We start from the raw sequence: 27,512 nt of genomic DNA, 5'->3' as shown, positions 1-27,512 counted from the left end.
CAAATGCATTAATGTTCTCATATTAACCCTACTTCCCACTTTTCCTGGATGGCAAAATACTTTTTTTTAAAGCTACAACAAAACAACATTAACAGAAGACAGCAAGAATTTGCCTTCGGTGCACTCATTAAACACTTTCCATAGAACAATTAGATAGTGAAAACACAGTGGCTTTGTGGTTTAGGAAATAAAATCATTGTAAACACGGAGAAAATTGCCTGCATTGACCAAACATACTCAGGACACTGGAGCCCGCGGTTGCCGTTTTGCCTCAAACGAGCTTGGGTGCGGAATTTCAACTGCGCAGGAAAAGATTGTGAGGAAGTAGGATAATTAAGCCATGACACAGGCACTAGCATTATTAGCCAATCACAACCCTGGGGCATTAATATACTACGCCTCTCCTCCCATGAGGCCTAATTATTCCACAATAACCACACCTTTCATTTTAATTTAGTCCCTCAAAGATAGTTTGGGCAGGGAGGGGCGGGGTGATTGAGGAGGAGGAGGTAGGGTTGGAAAGTGACACTGGGCACTGCAGTGGTGAGGTGTGACCTCACACTCCCAGCCTGGAAGAGGGCACCTTCCCCAGAGACGTTGGTGTTCCTCTCTTCTGCTGCCAGTTCTGCTTCCCAAGGAAGCTGATGCCACCTGACTTGGTGCAGTGCTGGGCAAGAGTCATCACTACGGGTTCTCAGAAAGACTGGGAAGAGGAGAACTCAGTCTAGAGGGCCGGGTCTGGACTCAGAATGACTGCTGAGGCTTTATTCTATGGGGGCACACATGTGGAAGGCGGGGAAGTGAGGGGCCAGCACCTGCTCCTCACGTCCAAAGCAGCTGTCCTGTTTTCACTGCTTTAATGTTCATTCCCAAAGGCTTGTGGAAGCTCTGTCTAGTGGATCTAAGAAATCCACTTCTTGGGTTGTCAATAAACTAGGGTGCCTCCCTACCTGGCCTAATTTTCAGCATCTTCCCCAGTCCCGTGAAGACGGGCACTCATAAAGGGAGTGTGGGGCCACAAGTTTGGAAGAGTCCATTCATACAGGCAGTACACAGGGATCTCCTAAGAGTGGGGCAAATGAGAGGGAAAATCAAACCTCTTTTCCCTGCCAATGATACTTTGCTTATGATTTACTGAAACAAAAGTATATACTTCCCCTTTAGCTGGCCCAAGATGTTTGTTTTTACAGATGGCCACGGAGAAGGACTGAAAAAAAAATGCTGACGATCTCCTTACAAGGGGGACAATGTGTAAGTGGCGAAACCCAGAAATACGGTTCTGGGATCCCAGGAGTTCCTGCTTAGAATATGGACTGTCTCGTGGTGCGGTGGAGCTGTCATTTCACCTGTCACTAACATCCCGGGCAAACCAATGACGCTTGCAGGCCTGTTTCCTCACGTGGATCACAAAAAAGGCAGTTGGATACGTAACAGCAGCTGTACCATTTAATGATGGGACTGGGCTCGGGCCTCTGAAGAGAAAGGGCAAGGACAGGGGCTTCTCAGGAAAGCGGGCCCATGTCACCGTGTCACTGACAGCCCGTCTGAAGTCTGGCCTTCCTGTGGGGGGTTAGGGGGCAGCTTGTCCAGATAGAACATCATTTCTGGGAGGCAGATGTTCCTCTGGGCAACATGAACCTAACGGTAGCAGGGGGCAAGAGGTCACCTGATGCAGCCCAGGGTCGTCACAGCAGGGCTGCAGGCTCGCTGGGGCGCCACGTGCACTCAGTAGGACTGCTACCCCTGCAAGGGCCCGGCGCAGAGCACGCACTGCCCGCCGTGTGGCCCAATATACAAACCAACAACCCCCCAAGGGCCTCAGGCCTGACCCTTAGTGCGGAAATCCCGCCCGGACACAGCAGTCTTGCTCTGTTTAACCCAGTCATACCATTTTGTATTTGGTAAGGAGGGGATGTTGGTTCTAGGAGCTCAAGTGGCATTTGTGGTAGGTAGAAAGTTCACCATTCCCTTGAATGGCAGAGCACAAAAGCAGAAAGGAGTGAGGAAACTGTCTTCTCCCTGTATTTACGTCCTAATTTTTAAAGGAAAGGTGGGGAGATACTTGTTTTCCAAAGGCAAGAGATTCAGAGAAAAATATCATTGGACCTTATTCTAGTTTTAACCCAGTTAAACATCATCGGACCTTATTCTAGTTTTAAACTAGTTAAACATCATCGGACCTTATTCTAGTTTTAACCTAAACCTCATCAGCCCTCATTCTAGTTTTAACCTAGTCTTCTGTTCCCCAGAGCTACGGTATTTCGTATCACTCTAAAATAATGAAACGATCTTTCCCATATGATACTTAAAGATCATCTTTTTAAAAAAGCACCAGTATACATTTATAGAAATATAAATATGTGTGTATATATAAACCTCAGTGTTTCCACAAGAAAAGTGAGCATTAGCAATTAATTCTATTTCACAACTGAGAAAATTAAAGAAAGATTACATTACTTGCTCCAATGACTCTTGATCAAGATGTCTACATACTCTAGAAAGACAAATAAAATTAGAAATACTCTATTACATTCTGTAGGTTGACTTTTTCTTAAACCTCTGCCCCGGTATGAGTTTTTGTTTCTAGCCCCAGATATATCAATTCTTGGCCCATATGTGCTATACGTACCCTTCTGTCCTAAATTCTTGACATCCTCCCCAATCCTGACAGAGGCCGCTGTTCTCTCCTTTAGGCTGCACCACCTGCTGACTCAGCCCTGATTCGGGTTTGTGCCTGTTGGCTTGTGTGCTAGTACCAGGTGGAGATGGCACCACAAGGCCAGGGTGCTGCTGTGGGGGCTCCTCCCAGGGGGAGATGACACGTGACCCGACCCTCAGGAGGCAGCATCCCCCTTGCCACAGGAGAGGGACATGCTGGAGGCCGAGCTCATCCCTCCAGCCAGCCCTCCAACTCTAGTCCAGCTTTCAGCTCTCATTGGCCTATTCCTGTTTCCCTTTGTTCTGGCTCTTCTCTTTGGTCTACAAGTATGTTTTATGTTTTCTCCATCTTAAAACAAAAACATAAAAACTTCCTCCTCCTAGTGACCCCAGTACTTTTACAGATTTTATGTGTTCTTTTGTTTTTTTGAGATGGAGCCTTGCTCTTATCACCTGGGCTGGAGTGCAGTGACGTGATCTTGGCTCACTGCAACCTCTGCTTCCTGGGTTCAAGTGATTCTCCTGCCTCAGCCTCCTAAATAGCTGGGAACTACAGGTGTGCACCACCATGCCTGGCTAATTTTTGTATTTTTAGTATAGATGGGGTTTCACCTTGGCCAGGCTGGTCTCAAACTCCTGGCCTCAAGGAGTTCCTCAAGGAACTCCTGCCTCAGCCTCCCAAAGTGCTGGGATTACAGGTGTGAACTGCTATGACTGGCCCCATTACAGATTTTTAAAAATATTCACATTTCATGAACGTGTCATATAGAATTGTGTCCTCTCTCACTGCCAGCAAAACTGTCAACCACTGCAGTGAAGCAGCCACTCTGGGGAGAACCCACTCCCCAACTCAAACTTCAGTCAGCTCTTTCTGCCTTTTCCTCCTCCAGCCCCGTCATGTTTGGCTCCCCTGACACTGTGCTACCCTGAAAGCTCCCTTTCCATCTCCTGGTTCCTCTGTTCCACAAGCACGGACATCCCCCAAGGCTTTCTGCACCTGCTCCCCGCCTTGCCTTGCTGGTGATTTTGGCCTGATGACCTCACCCCTCCCCGGGCTTAGGGCACCCCCCTGGCCTCTGCAGGTCAGTCTCAATCCACTCTGCAGCTCCATGCTCTGGTCAGCCTGATGGTCACACATCCAACTGCTGCTGGACACATTTCACGGAATGTCCATTCATGTGCACTTGAGCTCTCCATGTGCCACGTCCGATCATTTTGTATGACAGCTTCCTCCTCAACTCCCCTCACAACTGAGAACAATGCTCCACTGGCCACCCAGGCCCCACACACCAACATCATTTTTCCTCCTTTCCTTTTGTTCTCCTTCACATCAAATGGGTGCCTCAGTCCAGTCACACAGGAAATCCATCATTCTTGGGCCTAAAGTCCTGAATAGCTCTTCACTGCTGACAGGAAAAGTCCCAGCTCCTGAGCCCCGGCTTTCAGGGTCCTTGGTGGGCATCCTTGTCCATATGTCCATGCTTGTGAAAAACGAGATGAACCTCCACTTGCTGATTAAATGCTATTTCTGCATTTTCACACATTCGATGTATCTTCCATTCTGCTTCTACTTTTAAACATCCTACCTACCCTGAACATTTTGGCTCAAATGTCAACTCTTCTACTAAAAGTTCCCTTACTTCCTTGGGGCAGAATCTCTCCTGTCACTGACCCCTGTACCTTACCTGCCTTCCTGCTCTCTTCCTGTGCTATACAGGTTGGTGCATTTTGCTTGTGTTTGTAGGTGGCCACTGCATCTAGTTGATGGTGACTGGTTCTCGGGATTAAACCACATCTGAACTAATTTCCATTTTATTGCTTTAAAGTCTAAAGAAATGGAACTTAGAGTATACACTTCTGGGAAGTTGTGACTAGAATAAAGCTTTGCTGATTTTCCCACCTAATATAACACAATTAAGCAACACATGCTTTTCACCAGTGCTAGTGGTAACATGTTTGTATCATACAAGATCACAGAAAATTTAGTGCGAATAAAAATCTCATTAAGTGTTTGGACAGAAAACACAGCCGGAGCTCATACAAACATCACAAGGGGATCTGATGTGGATTTGCCACAGTACAGAAGACTGTGCAAAGCAATATTTAAAAACAAATCGCACTTAGCACAGAATCCAGGGCCACCAACAGCAAAAAGCAAATACATGAAGAATTAGAGTCGATGTCTGCACATATTAAAAAGCCCACTCAAAACAAGAACAATGCGCTTGGTGAGTGGCAGCCCTAAGATGCACGCGAGGATCTGTCCACCCTGGGGACGAAGGCACCCGCCAAGGAGATCTCAGGGCACAGGTGGAATCTACGTGCATAAATCCCAGCGTGGGCTCTGTGGAGAACCGTAAATATCTCTACCCCCACAGCTGTGCGGCTTTATTAAGCTTTAAATTGGTTACAGACTATTAAGAGACTCCAGCCTGCTCCAGGTTGGGGCATCGCACAAACTGCCTGGAGTGTCCATCCACTCACTGGGCAGAAGTTCATTCCACACCCAAACTCCCCGCACACGTGGGGCCCTCAAAACCCCTCTGGGTGGGAGGGGTTTGCATGCTCTCTCCTCCTTTAGAAGCAGGATGATCAATGCCAAGTAAAGGACATTTACTAGGAAGACACACTGTTCCCAACTACTGTTTTCCCCAACAATATCAGTTTTACATGCCTAAGAACTTTCAAACCACTTGGTTTTCGTGTCATGCTTCTGTCGAGAAGCCACAGAGCAGTCCAAGCAGCAGGGCCAAGTGCTAAATCCTCTCGCTTTCTGGTTTGGCCACTTGCAGTTCTACCTTAAGGGGGGGCCCTACTCCCAGCTCTCTGCTGCACTAAACACAGAGAAAGATGGTACAGCTCAAAGGAGAGGAAGAAAGGAGAGAAAAGAGCTTCCCTCTCCCACTCTTGGTCTCATTCACAAAGTTTAACGTAAGATACACAAAATATTGGTTATGACGTTTTAAGAGTGTAGAAGTTACAATTTATACTTAAAGGCTATTCAAATTGTTTTTACCATGGTGTGAATTCAGTAAAATGACGCTTTTTTTAAAAGCTGATGCTAGAAGAGAAAGGACATGCAGGCAGGAATCTTCATCAGCTTTGTCTACTGATGTGTCTCCAGTGCTGGAACAGTTCCAGGCACACAGATGCTTGACACATATTTGTTGAATGAATGAAAAAAAAATCTATCAAGAGGTGACAGTCACTACAGAGTCATTTTATTAATGGAACATGTTATGTAATGTGTGACTCCATTAACATTAATGAAAATAAAGTGAGCCCCATAATGTCAAGAGCAAACAAGATGATTTTCAGAAAGGCAGTGTAAAATGTTGAAACTTGCAGGAAATGAGCAAAGAACGGGAGGTCAGTGCTCTTTCTACTGCAGCAAGAAGAGTGTAAAGAAGTTTGACTGTCAGCACCATAGGAATAAAATATAAAAAGACGTCTGACAGGTTTTTTTTTTTTTTTTTTTTTTGAGACAGAGTCTCACTCTGTTGCCCAGGCTGGAGTGCAGTGGCGCTATCTTGGTCACTGCAACCTCTGCCGCCCGGGCTCAAGTGATTCTCCTGCCTCAGCCTCCCGAGTAGCTGGGATTATAGGCACCTGCCACTGTGCCTGGCTAATTTCTGTAGTTTTAGTCAAGACTGGGTTTCACCATCTTGCCCAGGCTGGTCTTGAACTCCTGACCTTGTGATCCACCCGCCTTGGCCTCTCAAAGTGTTGGGATTACAGGCATGAGCCACCGCGCCCGGCGTTTGACAGATTGAAACCCACACATGAACAGCCCGTTTTACCAAATGGCTTGACTCTGCCTGACTGAGACACTTAGCTGCTAGTGGAGGGAAGAATGGTCTGCCTTGAGATTTCCTTCTTTTAAGAATTAACGACGACAAAAGATGGATGTGAGGAGAAAAAGAGGACGGTAAAGGCTCAGCCCATCTTCCCAGGAATAACTGGTCCCCTGCACTTATAAAACGCCCTGTATTTTGTAAGTGTGGTATAAGTAAAAAATACTCTGAAAAGCTAAATGGGACCTTGCTTATGTAAACAGTGTGAGCAGGCACCGGAAGACCGTGTGGAGTTAGCAGTGCACACAGAGCTAATGGGCACTGTCTGGGGATGATCTGCCGTGAGGTTATCTTTCAAAAGCACACATTAGAGTAGGTGGTTCTTCCGAAGATGAAATGCCCTTCTCTGATACCAGACTCGTACTTATTCTATATCATGACATCAGAGCATTTTGAAAGCCACTATTTGTCAAATAAGCTGCTCCTGTAATAAAAAGACTGCTTCATATGATTGTTTTGGTGTAAGTTAGTACTGATTTATTCTTCAGAAACCTGTTGGACCTGAGTATTCACCTGTAAGCGGAAACCAAATTGCAGGTTTGGTTCTTGAGGGATCCAGGCAGAGGCACGCCTTACAGGTGAATTGGGTGGGTGTGCTGACCCTGCCAACGTCACCGTGAGGGACTCAGCTGCCTCCTTAGAGATGTGCGCGCTGTACTAGACTGAACAGATGGCGCTTAAACATTTGTCTTTGACAATTTTTGTTTCGCTATTCCACTGAATTAAAAACAAAACAAAACACTTGAGGGCCTGTGTCTGATGTGCTGTTCCAGATGCAAGGGGGAATTACGAGTAAATAACACACCATCCCTACTTTAAAATAACTCACTGGCTAGAGGGCGAGACACAAAGCGAGTGCCCACATCACCGTCCTGCAGACAACAGGGTCAGCGTTAGTGGAGGGAGGCCGAGTGTTCCCTGGGAGCACAGGAGAGGGGCGGCGTCTGCAGAACGCCTGGCCAGCACTGACACTCCAGCCCTCTCCGCCCCTGGCCTCAAGCAGCCCGACAGCTCCTCGGGAACCTCTGCACTGCCCCAGGTCTAGAATGAGCTAGGTACTTACTCAGCAATAAGATGTGGAAGTGATCAATCCTAAACTAGAAGGCTTCATGGTAGAAGTGGCATTTGCATTGATTCATAAAAGTAGTAGGTTACTGAAAACAGTTTTTACTAATTACTGCCAAAAATCTTATTATAGTTTAAATTACAGAAGCAGCATAAACTATACTTTTTATAATGTGCATTAGAAACGCTTTTATACCCACCCACACTATTCTCAAGAATCAGCACTGCAACAAATTAGTGATGTATTAGATTTTTGTGGGAGGAAATGGGGGAGATGTTTTAGGTAGAGAAGCCTGCAAGAATAATGGCGTAAAGGCTGACGGTGTGGCTGGGGTACAGGGGGTGGCCTGATCTGGGCGAGTGTGTGCTGGCTGGATTCTGGACGGAAGGGCGGAGGTGGTCCAGGTGGACCCTGAATGCCACACTCAGGAGTTTGTTTCACTCCAGTCTAGACCATGGTTGCCAACAGTGTGCAAGACAGACAGAGGGAAGGGGCCGAGTTGGAGTACAAGAGGAGAGAAGTAGTAGTAGTACAAGAAGTAGTACAAGGGGAGAGAAGATAAGGGTCTCTTCCAGGCTCCTGTTGCCTGGGAGGGAAAAGATGCTTCACAGGGAGAACTGAGGGGCTGATGAGGCACGCAGCTGAGCCAGGGGCTGGCTGCAAAGATCAGCGACCAAGTCACATCAGCCACTGGGACAATCCATTTAGCAGGGTGGGGCAGGCAGCGGGAAGGGCAGGTCTGTGGGGCAAGTTTAGTGCTCAACTCTGAGGTTGTGGGACCACTGCAGTAGTCTTGGGGAGACAGCCTCTTTGTCCACCTGTCTGTCCCTGTCTCCTGCCCCACTCTTTCCCATCTTGTGATACTGCCTCGTGCATGTCACCACTTGGAGGGGGCAGTGCAGGCCCCAACTCATTTTTATGTATTTGCCCTGCATGAACTAGAAGGCTCAGAAATGTGGGTTAAACTAGCTTATGCATCACACCTCTTTGCCTAATGCAAGTTCTCCTCTGATGCAAATGCAGATATATATTGAAGGTGGCGACAAAGCCTCCTGTCAATGGAAAGGCCACAGGATAATTTCAAGGGTGAATTCTCATTTCCCACTGCTCATTCAGCTGCTTTGGTGACACAGGTGTGCAAGAACAACAGTCACCGTCCATCGGTCATGACTATGTGAGGCGGGCAGGGGATACCTGAACAATGTCCAAACACCTCCAGTCTCTGTTACTCTCAGATAGTCAAAGAGGAAGTGTCACCATTTCCTTAAAGCTTTGTGTTTGTCACAGCCTTCAAGGAAGCTGGGGACACCTTGAAGATGGGGACAATACCACCCAGAATTCAAAGTGATAACTCTTTGAAGAGCCAATGGTGGGAATGAAAAAATGCTTCCTAGCATTTTAGAATGCCTTGTACTATGGGAAGAACCAGTCTATGATCCTGGAATGTGTACTTGATCAACTCTGCACTTACAGAAGCATTTGGAGAATTTTAAAGCATCCTTTTCTTTAAAAGAAGAAGACAGAAGAAGTTCAGTGGAATAACACGGTATGTGAATGCAATATATTTTAGACCAAAAAATATTCATGTGTGGTAACAGTAACAGTCTCTTCAAGCTCTCAAAATTACCAGACAAACCAACTCATCTGCAAGCTGAAGGGAAGACAAACATTATCTTCTTTAATACCTAGCTAAACCCCTTCTAGACAATTTGCCTCTTACATAAACAGAGACACAGTCCTCAAAAATAGGTTAAAAACTGGGTAACAATAAATGACCCAAGAATTAATTAACTAAATAGGAGACTGGGGTAAACAAAGGAAAAATGATCATATCAAAATAAAAGACAAGAAACATGATTAAATTAGGCTTCAAAAGACCCGTGAGAAACCATAAAAGGTGTAATATGCACTTACCTGGTTTTTATTCTTTCATGATTTAATTTCTAATTTTATTCACTACCATCTGATAATTGCATGAAACACTTATTTTAACCATGGGCAATTTATACTATTTTAATTTTTATTTCAAGGCCATGAGACAAAGGAACCTATTTATTGCCTAAGGGGATTTTTTTTAACAAAAATTAAAGCTTAATCTTTCATGTTTTAAAGCCAAGACTGTTTAAAATCACTTATAATAATGCTGTAGGGAGACTTTTCCTGGGTATGCAAAGCTGAAATGATAAATTTACAATTATTAAAAAAATTAATAGTTTGGGGGATTGAATTGTCCCTTTGCTTTCCAGATGAATTTGTCTGAAGTTTAAGAGACACGCTTAAAAACAGGGTAAACCCCAGGCCTGTGGAGGAGAGATGGGAAGAAGCTTCCCTTCAACTCAGGGGCGAGTGAACTGGCTCATGGTCCAAACAGTGTGCCCAGTTTATTATCATTTAAAGAGTAAATGATGGCAATGGCCTTGGGAACGGCTTTCAACCCCTTTTATCTTCTAGGAAATTGCCTTGATGAAGTGGAGAGTCATGAATTCTACTAACCACATTTTCTGTGACTTTCAAAAAGTCCCTGATGGAAATTAGACAAATAATTTACTTTCACTTAAACACCAGATTTTTTAGTTACACTTAAGAAAAATAATTGAAATGTAGATTTCAATCATTGCTGCTGCTACACTTCAGGATTCTAATAAAATACTTTCAGTTATTATGCAAAGCATTCCTCAGTAGAGAAGAGAAAAATCACTCTCAGTGACACCTAAGCGAGCGGCGCGTTCTGAAGGGCAGGAAGCCTCTTCCAGAGCAGTCAAGGCAAGGACGCTGCGCTGGTGTGGTTTTGACTCCAGCAGGGAGGAAGGCTCATCCCACAACACATTTTCCTTCACTGCAGTCTCAGGAAAAAATTGAAAATAGTCACATACGTTTAAAATTCCTTTCCGACCAACACCTAGGCCGTCGCCCTAGGCCGTCTGAGTAGCCCACATCTTTTTTTTTTTTTTTTTTTTAGACGGAGTCTCGCTCGTCGCCCAGGCTGGAGTGCAGTGGCACGATCTCGAGTAGCCCACATTTTAAGAAGGTTACAACAAGCTCACACTCCTCCCAACGTGGGCTGGAACGGACGTGGTCCACCACGGAGCCCCCACTCCACTCTCCCCTGCCCACTGGCTCTGTCCTCTGCCTCAACATGTGCCATGGCTTCCGTCACAGAACTCAGGCCTCTGCTCAAAGGTCACCTTTTGAGAGAGAGGTCACCTCCTCCAGTCCCCTTACCCCTTTTTCAGTGGGATTCTGTCACATATCTGTCACTCATTGCTTTGCTTCTTGTCCAAGTCCCTGATGGACTGAAGGACTCCCGAAGGTAGGTGGCGCGTCTGTCCTGCTCACACCACAAAGCACTTCCGGGATATGATTTTTGGGTTATATTAGCTACAATGATCAGCCGACAACTGCTTCCTGCATTTGGCTTCTTAAACTGTCAAGCCTCCTTCGGACTGAAGATGCACCAAAATGCATTCACAATACTCCGTGCTATTTTGGGGTAATCAAAGTACTCACAGGGGAGAAAAAAATCCCACTTAAGAAAATACATTTTAATCTGATTTATGAAATCTAAGTTGGGAGGGTCAAATTTTCATTTTTTTTTTAATGACTTATTTTTATGAAGGGGAAATCTATCATGTTAAAAATGTTTATTTCTCAAAAGGGATCATTACAGGATTTACTTAAATAAGTTGATGTGTTGCACTGAAGCTATCACTTAATTTCCTGAAATTAAGGGTGACAAAGTTGATTTTGCAGGAATAGTGTTTATTATATTAGATGAGGCCCACATATAGTAACGGTATGTTTTTGAAGACACTGTACATAGTGAAGTCAATACACCTGCCATGCGATTTCAGCACATTACAGGGAAATCCACCAGCTTCTCCTAAACATCTCTCAGACTTCTCCCTCGAAACAATCCCCCAGGTGAAATGTCTTAGATACACAATGTTCTATGCAGAGACCAAGGACAACTGCTCTTTCGAGAACTGCCAGCTCTAGGAACCTGCCTCATTCCTCCCTCAAGTCAAAAGCCCTAAAACAGCCAGTGTGGAGTGGGCTGCAGCTTTCGATGTGTGTTTCCTGAAAACACACGTGCTATTTTTTCATTAAAGTTTTTCCAACACTTAGCTAATCTTTGGGGCACAGCTGATAGGGGGTCATGGGATTTTGAAAGTTAGAAGGAAGCTTGGAGACTGTCCAGGCCATCTCCTTCATGTAACAGAAAAGGAGGTGAGATAATCTATTGAGGTCTGGAAAACTCAGAGAAGGAAAGCCAGTGAAACACTCGACTTTTTTAAATTAAAAAAAAAAAAAAAACTCAAATCACGGTATCTAAGCAACCACATTCTATCTGGCTTGTATGAAAAGACAACTGGCATCTGCTTTTGAATAAGGCAACAAAATTTGTGAAGAAAAAAAGACTTTAAATGACACACCCCAGAGCCTGACCAGAAATGAGCAAAGATGTTCCTTACTGGACCGTGGATTTTAAAATCAAATGTGATGGAGTTGGTGTGAAATGTAACATGGGAATGATTAGGAATTCTGAAACAGAATTCTTACACTGCTGTTTTGAAAAAGGACAGAACAAAGAAAGACTAAGCGACAGAGGCCCTTCATAGTGGTAACAACTTAACTAGTGTTGAATGGACTAGTGTTTATAACAGAGTGAATGTGTGAGAACGGCTTGCACAGTGGATTCTCACTGAAAACTTTTTTTCATATTATCCATGGAAAATAAAAGACAAATTCGAACTTTGATCATTTTTAAAAATAAAATAACCCAATGACATAAAGCAGCCCAGTGTAGTATCTCGGCTCCATCCTGGACACGTCTAGCCTCACCCTTTGCACCTGGAGGCACAGAAACCTACCTGCCACTCCTGCTGCATCACCTGCAAGGGAAGAGCACCCCCCACACTCACCGGGACTTGTGAGGGCTCCCAGGGCGCTGCTCGTGGTAGAGAGAGGGTTTGCATTGGTGCTGGTGGCTGAGGTCTGGGCCGCAGCTGCAGCAGCAGCCAGCGTCGCCAGGTTCTGCAACTGTAAAGCATTCATGCCTGTGCAGGGAAGACAAAGCTACTTTTAGCAACAGGCCTCACACTTCTACAGTTTCCAAACAACAGTGGGCTCATCAAATCGTCAGGACACATGATGAGAGCAGACGACCCTGTGCAAGGTCACCTGCCTGGGTGGGAGCTGGGCTCTCCAGCCCTCTCCTCCAAGGCTACCTCTCCTTCAGTTCTCTCTGATGCAACTGCTCTTCCTAGAGACCACATACCCAGAAAGGAGCCTGAATCCCACCCCGTAGTTCTCCCCAGCAGAGCCTGCGCTTCTCCCTCGCTAACCAGTATTCTTAGCCCACAGCCTTCCTGCCATGCTGTAGAGATAAGTGGAAAAGAGGAGAGATTTTGATGCTGACTGGCCAGAGCAGGGCCTTGTGGACTGGCAACTTCTATGACATAGCTGCCAAGACATGGTGAGATGTGGCAGCAGCTGGAGGAAGGGCTTCAAGGTAAACTCAATCCCTCAAAACGAGGTATTCCAGAAGAAACTACGTTTTACTGGAAGCTGAACTGGTATGGGTTCTAAGCCTGTTAATCTATTTCTTGACAGTGAATGGCAGCATTAACTGAACCCCACCTCGAAGGGTTGTTGTGCAGATTAAATAAGATGATGAAAGCAAATTACTTTGGCATAACGTAAGTGCTCAATGAATGTCACCTTTTATTTTTGTTGTTGCTATTGCCATTGAACTTCTCTCTTTGGATTTAAGTGTGAACCCTAAAATGTGTCCATAGGGAGTTCAAATTTCGTATTTGATGAATACAAGAATGACTGAATAAAAATGGCTGTACCTTAATAGTTTCATTTGTAAAATATTTGTATTTACCTTTTAAAGGGATTTATGTTTTAAAGAGGGACTTTAACTACAATAAATGTGTGACTCATGAAAATTATGAAAAAAACAGAAATGAAAATTAGCATGAACATAAGAGTGGGATTAGCCAAGAGATTTGGGGCAACAATCTAGGGGTGGGCTCAGCCCTGGTGTCTACACTGGATAGTTAGTTTAACTATCTTTTCTCCCTGTAGCCCGCTTCCATCTCTTAGTCCAAAGGTTCTCTGAATGGTCAAATTATGTTTCCGTGATTCACTTCACCGGAAGACTGCACATGTGAGAAGCATGAAACAATGGTTCTCTCCCTACACAGAGGAACTGAAGATAGAAAGATGGTGGACTTCAGCTTCATTTTACCTTCTTCTCTGGTCTTAAGTCCAGATACTTAATCAATATCTATGGAGCAAATTTAGTCTTCTTTAGGGAGAGTGCCCTGAGAGCTGCTTCTGTAATGTGTGTGTAGGGGCGTTGGTGGAGGGGTGACAGAATGTTCTAGCAACATACATGTGTAAGCCCCCAGCCATGGGGGCAGCTCAGTGCCTGGCTGCTGAGTGCTCTAGACAGCACTCTTCTGCTCTTCTGCCCAGGCCTCCTCAACCAGGGTGCATTTCCACTTAGAAAAAAGTTCCTCCTGTCCTGGTTGCTAAATGGATTCGCATTTTGTCCAAAGTGATACTCTATCTTCTTCCAGGAGACATCCAGACCTTTTGGCTTAGGTTGAAAGCCAAGCACCTGCTTTTCAAAACCTACTTATTTCACAGGGATGCTTGAAAGCAGGACAGAAGTATTTGTGTAATCCTGTGAATTTCTACAAGAAAAAGGCAGACTTCCGGCAACCCTGCTTTATCAAGTGAACACAATCAAAAGAAAGCACTCTCTGGTTTTCTCTCATCAAGGATCACACAGTGCTATATTCATGAGAACGTGGGTGTTGAGAGGCCCTGGTCTCATTTTTCAGTTTTACTTTAGGAAAATGGAGGAAATACGCAAGTTGCCTGGCCCTACTGCAGACCAACATGGCCCCAGCAAGGGGCTCTGTTTCCTACAAACACATGAATGCATGTTTGACTTGAGTGTGAGGGAGCACCAAGGCTGTGCGAGGTCTTGCAAGGAGTGAGGTACGTTCACGCAGGTCTGTCCATGCCCTCTGGGCTCTCTCATGATGCGTGCTTCCTCTAACGTGAACCATGACCAGACCACACCACCAACATATGGCTGAGCACACAAGAACAGAGCTTAGCACCAAAATCAAAGCCTACAATATGCATCTGGCACCGATTAATGACAGGCAGAGCCACCATTCTAGGCTCAGGCCAGCGGATCCCCCTCCAGGACATATATGACCCTCCCAGGTAGGAGCCTCAGTGATGGAGCTGTGTTGATGGCCTGGCTCAGCTGGCCCACTTGGGTCAGAGACATCAGGTCCCTGGCCAAGGCCTCACAGCCAGGGAGGAGACCCTCCTGGGCCTTGGCAGAGCCTTCTGCCCCATCCCATAGCCTCCTCCTAAGGAAACAGGGTTTACATTTAATGCACACACTTTCTCTGTTAGCTGCAAATTTCTTTATCTGTTTGTTTATAACTCTTTTGTGGCTCTCATCATACCCTACGTTGACATTATTTATATGTATTTCTTGCCCTCCCAACCAGATACCAAGTTCCTTTAGGACAAAAATTATGTCTTACTCATTTTCAAGTCCATGTAAACACACACACACACACACACACACACACTTGAATATATACAGTAGGTCATGAGCAAATCTATGTAAGACAAACAAACAGGGTAACAGACAGTTTGACATTTACATAAATTGCTCTAAAGAGTACTGTCTGTACAGAGCTAGCCAAGGTTTTAGTTTTCCCCATTCTTTATTAGTCCTTTGGTATTTACAACAGCATCAAATATTGGCTGGTTCCTCTCAATCATTAACTAATCCACTGTGCAAATACTTACTAGGGCCCATGTTTAGTCCTTCTCTCACCCACTGACATTCACTAAAGGTCCTGGAACTGAGCCGACAGCACTCAGGTTCTCTCCACTGCCCGCTTCTTTAGGATCCAGGGCCGAGGGCCTGGGTGTCCTTCTCTTCATTTCTCCTCCACGCACTTTACCACCCAACAGAGTTTCTGACATTCTCCTAAGCCTTTCCCTGCTGCCGCCTGGAAAGTCCAGGGGGAGTGGCTGAGTCTCTGAGGCACCATACTGGGGCATAGCTAACACTGCTCAACAGCCAGACTGTAAGGAAAGGAAAAACTATGAGTCAAGGAAGCTGAGATGAAGAGTGGAAAGCAGAGGACACTGTGATCCCCAGCATCTGAGGGATTTGAGGACAAAAGGAGAGAAGAAGAGTTAGTCAGAACCAATCATGGAGGCGGATCCATATTTGCTCGTCCATCTATCCACCCATCCATCCATCCATCCATCCATATATCCATCATCCACCCATCCGCCCGCCCATCCATCCATCCATCCATCCATCCATCCATCCATCCATCATTCCGCGTATCCACCCAACTATCCATCCATCCACCTAATTATCCATCCACAGATCCATTATTCTCCCACCCATCCATCATCCACACACCCATCCATCTCTCATCCACACACTCAACCATCCCTCATTGTGGGATAGATGCTCCCACCCATCTATCCATCATCTAACCACCATCCATCCATCCATCCACCCACATATCTACCCAACTATCCATCCATCCACCCATCATCCACTCATCCATCCATTATTCTCCCACCCATCCATCATCCACCCACCATCCATCCACCATCCATCCATCCACCCACATATCTACCCAACTATCCATCCATCCACCCACCTATCATCCACCCATCCATCATCCTCCCACCCATCCATCCGTCATCCACCCATCCATCATCCACACACTCACACATCCTTCATCAGCACACCCATCCATCCCTCATTGTGGTATGGATCCTCCCACCCATCCATCTATCTATCCATCATTCACCCACCATCCATCCATCATCCACCCACCCCTCCGTCCATCATGCTCCCACCCATCCATCCATCATCCATCTACCACACACTCATCCATTATCCACCCACCACACACTCATCCCTCATCCACCCACCACACACTCATCCCTCATCCACCCACCCCTCCATCCATCATGCTCTCACCCATCCATCATCCACCCACCACACACTCATCCATCATCCACTTACCACACACTCATCCATCATCCACCCACCACACACTCATCCAACATCCACCCACCCCTCCGTCCATCATGCTCCCACCCATCCATCCATCATCCATCTACCACACACTCATCCATTATCCACCCACCACACACTCATCCCTCATCCACCCACCACACACTCATCCCTCATCCACCCACCCCTCTATCCATCATGCTCCCACCCATCCATCATCCACCCACCACACACTCATCCATCATCCACTTACCACACACTCATCCATCATCCACTTACCACTCATCCATCATCCACCCACCACACACTCATCCATCATCCACTTACCACACACTCATCCATCATCCACCTACCACACAGTCATCCATCATCCACCCACCCCTCCATCCATCATCCACCCACCACACACTCATCCATCATCCACTCCATCCATCATCCACCCATCCACTCATCATCTACCCCACATCCATCTATGATCTGGCACTGATTAATGACAAGCAGAGCCACCATTCTAGGCTCAGGCCAGGGAGTCCCCCTCCAGGACATATTTGACCCACCCATCCATCCATCATCCACCCACCCATTATCCACCTATCATCCATCAACCATGCATCCACCCACCCACCCATCCATCATTCAGCCCCCATCCATCATCTACTCATCCATCCATCTACCCACCCACCCATCATCCACCCACCTATCCATTCATCATCCATCCATCATCACCCATCCATCCATTATCCACCCACTCACTCACCCATCATCTACTCACCCATCCATCCATCTACCCATCATCCATCCATCCAACCATCCAGTAATTACTGAGTGGCCATGATGGGCTAGACCCTGTGCAACACACTGAGGATAAAGTAGAAAACACGATAGTCTGTGTACCCGAGCAGACTGCTGAATATCAGAGCAGGGAGATGTCAGGGAGTAGGGAAGAAATCCCACCAGTTCATCAGTTTCTTGAAATAGGCCCAGATTCAGAATGAAATCCTCCCTGAAGTCTTTGATTCGATGGGGATGGTAGAGAAGCATAGGAAAGCACAGCCCAGCTGAGGAGCTGCAGGAGATGTCATCCCTTCCAGCCTGTCCCTCTCCTAGTCCTTGTGTGCTGACCCATGAGGCTTTCATGGTCCTGCCAACTCTTATTTTCAGAACTAAGTGCTCATAAGCCAGGTGTGGTAGTGTGTGCCTATAGTTCCAGCTACTCAGAAGGCTGAGGATAAAGGATCGCTTGGGCCCAGGAGTTCAAGCCCAGCCTGGGCAACAGAGTGAGACCCCATCTCTTAAAGAAAAAAGAAGTGCTTGTACACCAGAGGTGAGGCAGGGCCTCACGTTTCTTGGAACACAAGCTCTACTGGTGACACCAGGGACAACAGCAGCAATCACCACCACCTCCCAAAGGCAGCGCAGGCTGGTCAAGAAGAGCTCAGGTCCTGCTCTCACACGACCTGGGCTGAAAGCTGGCTCTGCCTCACTTACCGGCAGCCTGTTACCTGGAGCAAGCTAGTTACCTGTTTGCACCTTGGGGTTTTCAACTGTAAAGTGCGACTGAAGTAGAACTCACCTCTTGAGGATTAAGAGATTAAATGGGTCAACACACAGAAAGCTCAAACAACAATGACTAGTGCAGAGTTAAGCTCAAAAAAGAAGCTCTCAGACTAATAACTGCAATAATACTGTCCTAAATGACAATGACAGCAGAAGCAAGAACAAAGTGTGTGCCAGGCAAGCTCCTCAGTGCCTTACCTGTGCTCTGCTACTAGGGTTCCTAACACATCCACGTGGTGTGGGCGCTGTGACTCTCGTACATGTTACAGAGGAAACGGGCATGAAGAGGTGAAAACACCATGCGCCATTCTCCAAGGGCCACTCCCTGAGAGAGCCCCGCCCCTTCCCTGGGTGCCTGTCCTCTCCCTGCCAGCCTGGCCTGCCCACAAGCTGCCCTCTGCCCTCTCGGTCCCCATCTGGAGCTGTTCTGACCTCCTCTTCCTTCTCCTCCTGTGCGTTGGTATCCATTTCCTTCCTTAAACTTTGCATCTGAGAGAAGCTTAGAAGGGATAGGGAGGGAGGGATAGGGAGGGAGGAAGAGGAAGGAAAGGGCTGGTCCAGCACAGGGTTTCGAAAGGCAATGTGACAGGGGCCCAGAAGTTAACTCCACCCCCCAGGTCCCTATATCCGCTGGGAATAGCCTTGCTAACCCCACCACAGTATGAACAGATGTGAGAGCTGGCGCGGATTCCAGTCTAGTGCTGCTTCACCATGCAGGGCCGCTCCCTGCCCCAGGGTCCAAGAACATTGGGGCCAATATGAATTTCGTGCATCTCGCCTGAATGCCAGAGGTCTGGGAATGAACTTGTGATCGTGTCTTCATTTGTAACTAAGAATTAGGTTAACCAGTTAACCACTAACTACTTAAGTATGTACTACGTTTTGCTCTCTCAATCAATTTGGCAATTAACACACACATATATTTTTTGAGACAGGGTCTTGCTCTGTCACCAGGGCTGGACTCAAATTATGGCTCACTGCAGCCATCATCTCCCAGGCTCAAGCGATTCTCCCACCTCAGCCTCCTGAGTAGCTGGGACTACAGGTGCATGCCACCACACCCAGCTAACTTTTGTAGAGAAGGGGTTTTGCTATGTTGCCCAGGCTGGTCTGGAACTCCTGGGCTCAAGTGATCCTTGCCTGCTTCTGCCTCCCAAAGTGCTGGGACTACAGGTGTGAGCCGCCGCACCTGGCCTAATTTCTTAACGTGATTTCCTTCTGCATCCATCCCCAGAATCCCAGATATCACAAACCACTGGCTCTAGTTGCCTCAGTGACCAGACAGACCCTTGTCCACTGCTGCCTCAGTGCTCTTTGTCGTGTTCTTCATCTACCCCACATCAGGCCCCTGAACTTGGTGCTTCTGAGGCAGAGGTCCCTGACAGGATTCAGGGTCTCTGCAAACTCTCTGAAATTTTATAAAAAACTATGTGTGTGATGTGCATGCAAAACGTTTTTGGTGACAGATCCTAAAAAGCTGAAGAACTTCTGACCTCTTTAGACAATCTGAAAGAGTGGTAGTGGAAAATCCCTGCATGAGAGCCCAGGGGTGGGGCAGTGACTTGGGCCATCACAGAGAAATGAGAGCTGAGGAGTGAGGACACACAGAAGAGGGAGGATGAAGGAGACAGTGCCTCCTCCCGTTCTGAACTCACACTCACACACACACACATGCACACAGGCATGCACAAGCACGCCAGCACCAGAAGCAGCCAGGCGAGCCCGAGCTCCTCCATTCTTAGCTACTTTCCTGGGCACAGGTGACAACGGGGGAGGACCCAGTGAAGGCTGGAGCCAGGAAGCCCCAGAGAGCAGCCCTTGAGAGCCCTAGTACCTCCCCTGCCTCCTGGACATCTCACTCCAACCAGGACTGAGGCTGGAGGGCAGTGAGGGCACTGTTTCCCCCACCCAGAGTGGCCTCTGTCCACTCAGTCAGGCAGAGGCCGCAGCCCATGTGTCCTCTGTCCATCCTGCCCCATGGACATCCCCGCACCTACCGATCTTCTAGGCGCTACTGACCATCTCATGCTCTGTCACACCAGAGTAATAACCCAGGGCGAGAAGAGCGTGGGGACTGTCTTGGCCCCAGTGTTCCTGGGCCCTTGCCTGGCAATGATGCACATCCCCAGTGGCTGGTGTCTTGGCTCCTCCCACCACAGATGGATCCACAGCCACAGCGCCATCACCCAGAACGTGAACATCTCACCTGCCTGCCTTCCCCTCCTACGCAGGGTAGAAGCGGTTTTGGGGAAAGGCACTGGCCTGATGTGTGGACACCAGCCAGGGCATCTGGGTGAGGACAGAGGTTCCCTCTCCCTTCTTAGCCGGACCAGGCTTCTCGGGCACAGGTGTCAGGCGCAGGCCTGCTCCTGGATGGCGCGCAGGGCGTCTCCTGCAACTCCCCTTATTCCTCCCCAGAACTAACAGCGGGCTTCACTTCCGCTCATCTGGAAGTCCTCTTTCTGGTTGCCCTCTGTTGCACTCTCTTTTCTGAGGTATGTGGGTGCCCCGTCCTTTCCCCATCTCAGCCCCTCTCCCAGGCGCCTCCTCAGTCTGCACCCCAAGTCACACTTTATCCCACATGCTCATCCTGAAAGGGCACCAGACGGAGAGGCACGGGCACGCGCTTGGCAAGCAGTTCCTTTCCCAGAAGAAAAATCGCATTTGACTTCATGAAGCACTCTGCTCAGATGGGCACCTCGCGAACCAGGGGCAATAATCTGGGTGACTGAACATGCAAAACATTTCAGTAAGTTTTAGGAACTCAACAATGGGCTAAGAAGATGGCAAAGAAAGTTGAGAATACAGGGATTCAACTTTCATTCAATACTTGGGGAAAAAATCCTTCTCAAAACGAAGAAATTATGTACCAAACAGATGTGCAATATGCCTACTTGAAACTTAAGATTAAAAAAAAATTATTTATAAGGAGAAGGGCATGAAAATTTAATTTAATGTTCACCTTAGGTAATTTTGTGTCTTATTGTTCATAGCAATTACCATAAATCTGCATATCAATAAGCATGAACAGATGTCAGTTGTTACAAGTGCTTGCCAATCAGGTCTGTTAAAAAGTGACAGATGGGTGGTTATAGAACGTTCTCATAAGGCCTATTAGCACATTCGCAGGAAGCGTCTGCAGTGCGGACTGCTGGAGACTCAGCTTGGGGAGGAACCAAGTTCTGCGTGGGTCTTTGTGGATGTACCCAGCACACTTCACCACTCCGGGAGCGCCTCCAATTCAAGATTCTCAGACCTCCGATACACTGTTTTTGCAAATGTCTCCCTCCTCTCCACTTGTGCCAGACACCAAGACAGTCTTCTAAGAGAACAGATCTCAAGTTGATAAACGGAGAGCTGCTTCATGGTTTTAAGCAAATATTTGCACTCTATAATGTTATTGTTACCTTCAAAACTTAGACCAGACATTCTGGAAGGGAATCACTACTTGCTTTACTCAGCATCAGAATTGAAACGAAGCAGTTTCCTCCTGTTCATCAAAAGACACTTCTGCCACAGCTTCAGAACCTCTGGAACTGGTTTAGTAACAATTCTTTATCCTAGAAAAAAAATCCCCCCTAACAAAGACAAACTCACTCGTGATAAACTTGAGATGTTTTCCAGGATGAAGGGAGGCAGCTTTCCTGTTACCATCTCTGAAGTGCTTCCTAACAGTGTGGGTGCCGTGAAACACACCTCAAGGGACTGAGACACAGAGCACGGTTTGCCAGCCTGGGTTTGCATCAGTGAGCTGGACCAGAAGCTTGGTCCTGCCACCTACTAGCTTAGTGCCTTTGGACAAGTCTGCTAATCTCTCTGAGCCTCAGTTGCGCAGCCGTGCAGTGGGCTACTTAGAGTCCCTACTTCATCAGGTTGTTGTGATATTTGGGAATTCTATATCCTAATCCTTGTTAGGTCACTGACTAGTGCTGTGGTCTCACATTACTCATTTAACCTTTTCATCTTCCCTTTTTCCAGTTGTAATGTAGTAACAAAGTGGCAGTCACGTCCTTAGCTTGCTATGAGGATAGCTGCATGATTTTTAAAAGGAGCTTTGTTAAAAACAAAATGGTAAAACACTACCCCTGGTTTTTCTATTATATGCTTTTTTGAGTTGATAGTTGTTATAAACAAATTAAAGGCAGAGAAGACACTTTCTCTTACTCCCTTTCTCTTTCAAGAAAAATCCAAGCTCTCAGCCCAAACTCAGACCCCAAGTTTCTGAGATTTCTGAAATTCACTGAACAAATATCACCGCTGAGAGAGAAATGGACAAGTTTTTATTAGAAGTTTTAAGAGGGAAAATAAAAACCAACCAACTCCAAGGAAGCACAAAAAGTAGATATAAAAGCCGTCAATTTATAAAGGTATGTTCCTAATCCATTTTCTGCTCCTAAATTCCATATTTCATAAAGGTTCTCTTTGATAAAAACCGTAAAGCACACTTGAAGTTATTTTTAGTTTGAGGGGAAAATGGTAAGATTTTTTGGGAAAGAAAGTATAGCTGACGTCTCATTCAATTTTATAGATGCAACTGCTTAGGAACCAGTCGTCTAAAATTTCTCTTTCTTTTTTTTGGTTTTATTTTCTCCTGAAACTGAAAATGTTTCACCCATATAAATGTGGCATTTTAGACTCTAGCTATAAACCTCATCTCTTGAAGGACAGACCAGTATGTTTTCAGAGTTGTTCACAACAAAATATTATTCATTTCTAAAATCAGTTTTCACTTTTTGATGATAGTATTCCAGGCTGGACTGCTTGAATTTTAGATGCAGAGATCATTTTATATATATCTGTCAATGTAATACAGAAAAATTACATGTGAATTGTTTATGTGCCCCCTCTAAGTAGGACACAGTATCAATCACTCAATAAGCATTGTAACATCAGGTGGTGTTTGGGATAAATAACCTCTCGGGTTTCTTCAATCCCACTACCATATGCTTTCTATTGTATTTGTTATGTTTTATGTTATACAAACTATCTCCAAATCCTCAACAACTCATTTGTAAAGATACTATCATTAGTTTAACATTCCTTTGGTTTATACATATTGCTGAAGTCATATTTCTTAATTTAAAAACCGGGCATTTAACTTAAGCTCCACTGGGGATTTATGTCTGTTGAGTTAGAAATCTGTTCACTCATCCACTCGAGGATACTCATGAGCAGCTCTTAGAGGAGTGAGAGCTGAGTCTATCAGCCACGGGGCCATGCTCTCCTGGAGCACCGAAGAGTATCCACAGAGTATCCTGAAGCATCCAGGGAGGTGAGGGCAGAGGGAAGGGAGGAAAGGGCTCTGGGGAATTTGGGAGAGAGGCGCCCCTCTCACATTTGGGGGAGCTGGGAAAGTTTCTCCTAGGAAGGAACCTCTATCGCCCATTCACCATGATCACTGCATAACATGGGCACGGATTGATGGCAAGGACAGAGTTAAGCCCTACTTTTGGGACAAGACAAGAGAGTAGGACAGGCCAGATAAACTTTTCTTCATTGGTGAAGAAAGTACTCCAAGCCATAATACTTCAAATACATAGGAAGAGGAGACCTGACGATGTCTGTAAATGCAAGGTATCCTTCACAGAGCCCGACAGCTACACCTTGAAGACTCTGAATATTCCAAATACTCTGAATACTCCAGATGATGGTAGGGAACGGCCTGTCCAGCATTTGATTTCCTAGCCTGTGTGGACTGACTGCTGAATTTCACACATTGAGGATTCAAGAAATGGATAATTTGGGAGGCTGAGAGCACATACAGATTGCCTTTAAACTAGCCATCTGCTCCTCGGCACCTTGTAAGGTGACTCCCAGATACCCTCAGTTTTCAAATGAGCACGCAGAGTGTGCAGAGGCTGGCATCCTGACCTGTGGCTGGTGCGGCACAGGCACACACATCCTAATGAAAGATGACAGGGCACGCTGTCCACCCGGGACAGCACGCTCGGCAGCAGCCTCAGGACCCAGTGACCGTCTCTGCATAATTCAACTGTGGGAGTAGGAAAGCCTGAGGCCACCTCTAAGGAAAGCCCCTAATTTCAGACCGGTGAGTCCATACTATGTGAGAAAAGCAAATCTCCCGTGGGCTGAAAGTGTGACAAATCTTAGCATTTATTTTAGCGCTTGCAATCAGGAGGTTTTCTCTTTTAAAACATAGAAAATCCCCTGAATATTTTACTTCTCTTTCTCCAGCTCCTTTCATAGAATTAAAAATAAATTAACCATTCAATGTGATTCTTAGCTCCAAGGCCAGCTTCCCAAACCATATTTGTGAAGATGCTGCTGAATGATTTAACTATCATTTCAAGTTATGTGTTATTTCTAATAATCCAAAAGCTATGTTACAACGGAACCAGGTGGCAGTGCCAATGGATTTAAAGCCCAACGAGGAATTCAGCAGTATTTTTATTGCAGGCCAAGGAACACCATCAGCTGATGAGCTTCCAGGAGCCTCGGGCCACAACGGCAGGGCTGCCAATCACACACCACACCCAGCGAGAAGCCCCCTGGAAAGTTTTTCCAGATTCATTTGAAGTGAAACAAGAAAAAAAAAATAAACAAACCCCAAGGATACATATTTAAAAAAAGAAACAGAAATGTGGAAAAAAGGAGTTTTCATGATGACAAAGAAAAAACGCTTCATTCTGCACATGTAGGTTTCATTGCACTGATTCACGGTGTCCTTGATTAACACAAACCATGCTTGGTTCTAATATGCCAAAAACCTGTTCTTCTCCTTGCCCTCTCCCCCCACCTTTTTGGAATGAAACAAGGAAAAGGCTCTCTGACTGTTCCTCACGGCAGGTTAACAGGCACCTGTGTTCTGATTTATTGCGCTCGCTGCTTTCCCTGGTCCCGTGTTAGGTAGGGAAATCAGCACGGAAGGTGGCACGGCAGGAGTGACCTTTCGCTAATCACCACACCTCAGTTACTACTGGCACAGCTCATTAGAAGAAGGACTCCTTCAACAAGCTGGCTTTCAAATACAGTCACACTTTGATTTTCTCCAGAACAAAGATTCTACTTTCACATAAAAGCTTCTGATGCTCGATTCTGTCAACTGGGGCACTACAGTAAAAAGGCACCCTGTTAATTGTCTGTCGTTATCAAGGGGCTGCAAACCGCATCAAAGATAGGCCTGCAATCCTGGCTTTCATTACGGAGGTCAGAACATTTTTATTGACTATTATTAAAATTTTAGAGGGCTGTCAATCATTTGGCTGCCCTAGATATAGGAATCTGGATGGAAAGCCCCCAGTAATCAATCTTATTTATAAAAACAACAAATGACTAGAGAGTCATTGATATAATCATTTGTTGATATAGATGCCAAGCAGGATTTCTCAGCCCCTTCATTCTATAGCTGTCACACACAGCGAAGGTGGGTAGGTAACCTAAGAAGTAACAGAGACACTTCAGAGCGGGCGGTTCCAACGTTAACACCAAAGACAGAAAGCTAACAAGTCTGATCATCATTCTTGGTTCTCTTCCCCTGCTTCTTGTCTTTGCCCTCGGAACCAACCCCAAATTCTGACAATGGCATAGTCAAAAGGAGAGGCATGCTTCCTGACTTACCTGCCATTTGTTGAATGCCGCTGAACGCACCCAGGTTGCTGGAGGAGGTGGCCTGCTGCAGGAGCTGCGGATGAACGCACAAGGGCAAAGTCAGGGCAAGGTGGATACGGTGAGAGCAAAGTAACTCCCTCATTAAACTGGGGACAAATTCAGTTTACTCTGCATTTCCAGGGTTGGTTGCTACTGTCTACTGATGGACTGAAGGTCCCCAGAGCTGGGGCTGTAAATCCATATTCATGTCCAATCTCTATTAAGAAACATAAACACTAGGGAAACTCACTAACACTGCTGCCTTAAAACAATTAATCAATTTACTTTTTAACAACCAGGTGTTAGATCTATTGAAACCAACATAGCGTGACTAATTCTCTCTCTCTGTAGTCTAGCAGTTACCGTAACTCATCTCTGTCAATCAGGGTCCATTCCCTCCCTCTCTTCTACTTTCCAGCACTGTTCAGCTTTCTTCATCTTTCATCAGAAGCACATGGGTTCACTGACTCTGGTGCCAACATAAAGATCATCATGGTAACTACAAACATGAATGCATCTATTCACAGCCGTACAGCTGCAGCCACCACTACATGACCAAGCAAATGGGCAGCCGTTTTAAAAGTCCTCACTGCAGAGTGAAACATACAGCTTGTCAAAACTCACAACTCTCTGGTGCTATGTACATCGAAGTCAGGCGTTGTAAATGTCAATCTTCAAAAACATTAATATACCCGTGAGAAAGTCTGCATTTTCCACTAGTGCTTTCAGGGCTGCATTTTTCCTGCCATGCAGAATGAGTGGGTGCCATGAGATAAAGGCATGGAGCCCCTGGGGTGCTGCTGGACTTGTCCAATTCAGCTGAACCGCAGCTTAACTTAGGTGAAAGACTGAGTGTTGGGCTGATCTTATGGATCTTCTTTTTGGTAAGGGAGACCAGTACAGATACAGTTAGCAGTGTGGGCAAGGATATAGTTATTTCCTATATTCAAATGTACATGGATACCAGAAACACAGATTTACCACATTTATTACTGAAATACTGTTGTCACACTGTGTGCTCAGGAGGAACAAGATTAATTAACTATTTTAAAAACAGCTTTCAGAGCCAGGTGTGGTGGCTCACATCTGTAATCCCAGGACTTTGGGAGGCCAAGGTGGGGGGGATCACTTGAGGTTAGGAGTTTGAGACCAGCCTGGCCAACATGGCAAAACCCCTATCTCTAGTTAAATTACAAAAATTAGCCGGGTGTGGTGGCACATGCCTGTAATCTCAGCTTCTTAGGAGGCTGAGGCATGAGAATTGCTTGAGCCTGGGAGATGGAGGCTGCAGTGAGCAGAGATGGTACCACAGCACTCCAACCTGGGCAACAGAGCAAGACTCTGTCTCAAAAAAAAAAAAAAAAAAAGCTTTCAGAATTTATTTGGGGCTCTGTGAAACAATCCAGAACACCGTTCCTCTGGGGAAGTCCAGGTCTTTCCAGTTTGATATGAAAAACCCTACACATGGATATGACTTGAAATTGGATCTCAATTGAGGTAACAGCACCAAGCACTGTGGAATTATCAGTGGCTGATTCCAGCAGTCCCCAACCTTTTTGGCACCAGGGAAAGAAGTTTCGTGGAAGACAATTTTCCCACCAGACCAGGGGTTGAGGGGAAGGTTTTGAGATGAAACTGCTCCACCTCAGCTCATCGGGCATTAGATTCTCATAAG

General features: G+C 46.1%; 1 protein-coding gene across 21 annotated transcripts in view; it reads right to left on the bottom strand.

Annotated features, from left to right (window-relative positions):
* CELF2 (CUGBP Elav-like family member 2) overlaps positions 1–27,512 on the bottom strand; it is a 536,938-nt gene that overhangs the window by 33,575 nt on the left and 475,851 nt on the right. For all 21 annotated transcript variants that reach the window (XM_063669540.1, XM_054436851.2, XM_063669539.1 and 18 more), the window contains 2 exons: positions 25,808–25,871; positions 12,501–12,635 (listed from right to left, as the gene is read on the bottom strand). In XM_063669540.1, the coding sequence (XP_063525610.1) occupies positions 12,501–12,635; positions 25,808–25,871 (199 nt within the window). The remainder of the gene's footprint in view (positions 1–12,500; positions 12,636–25,807; positions 25,872–27,512) is intronic.

The sequence above is a fragment of the Pongo pygmaeus genome, chromosome 8, assembly GCF_028885625.2.
Source record: "Pongo pygmaeus isolate AG05252 chromosome 8, NHGRI_mPonPyg2-v2.0_pri, whole genome shotgun sequence".
Classification (NCBI taxonomy): domain Eukaryota; kingdom Metazoa; phylum Chordata; class Mammalia; order Primates; family Hominidae; genus Pongo; species Pongo pygmaeus.
The sequence above is the reverse complement of the archived record's forward strand: the minus strand, read 5'-3'. Positions and strand labels throughout refer to the sequence as shown.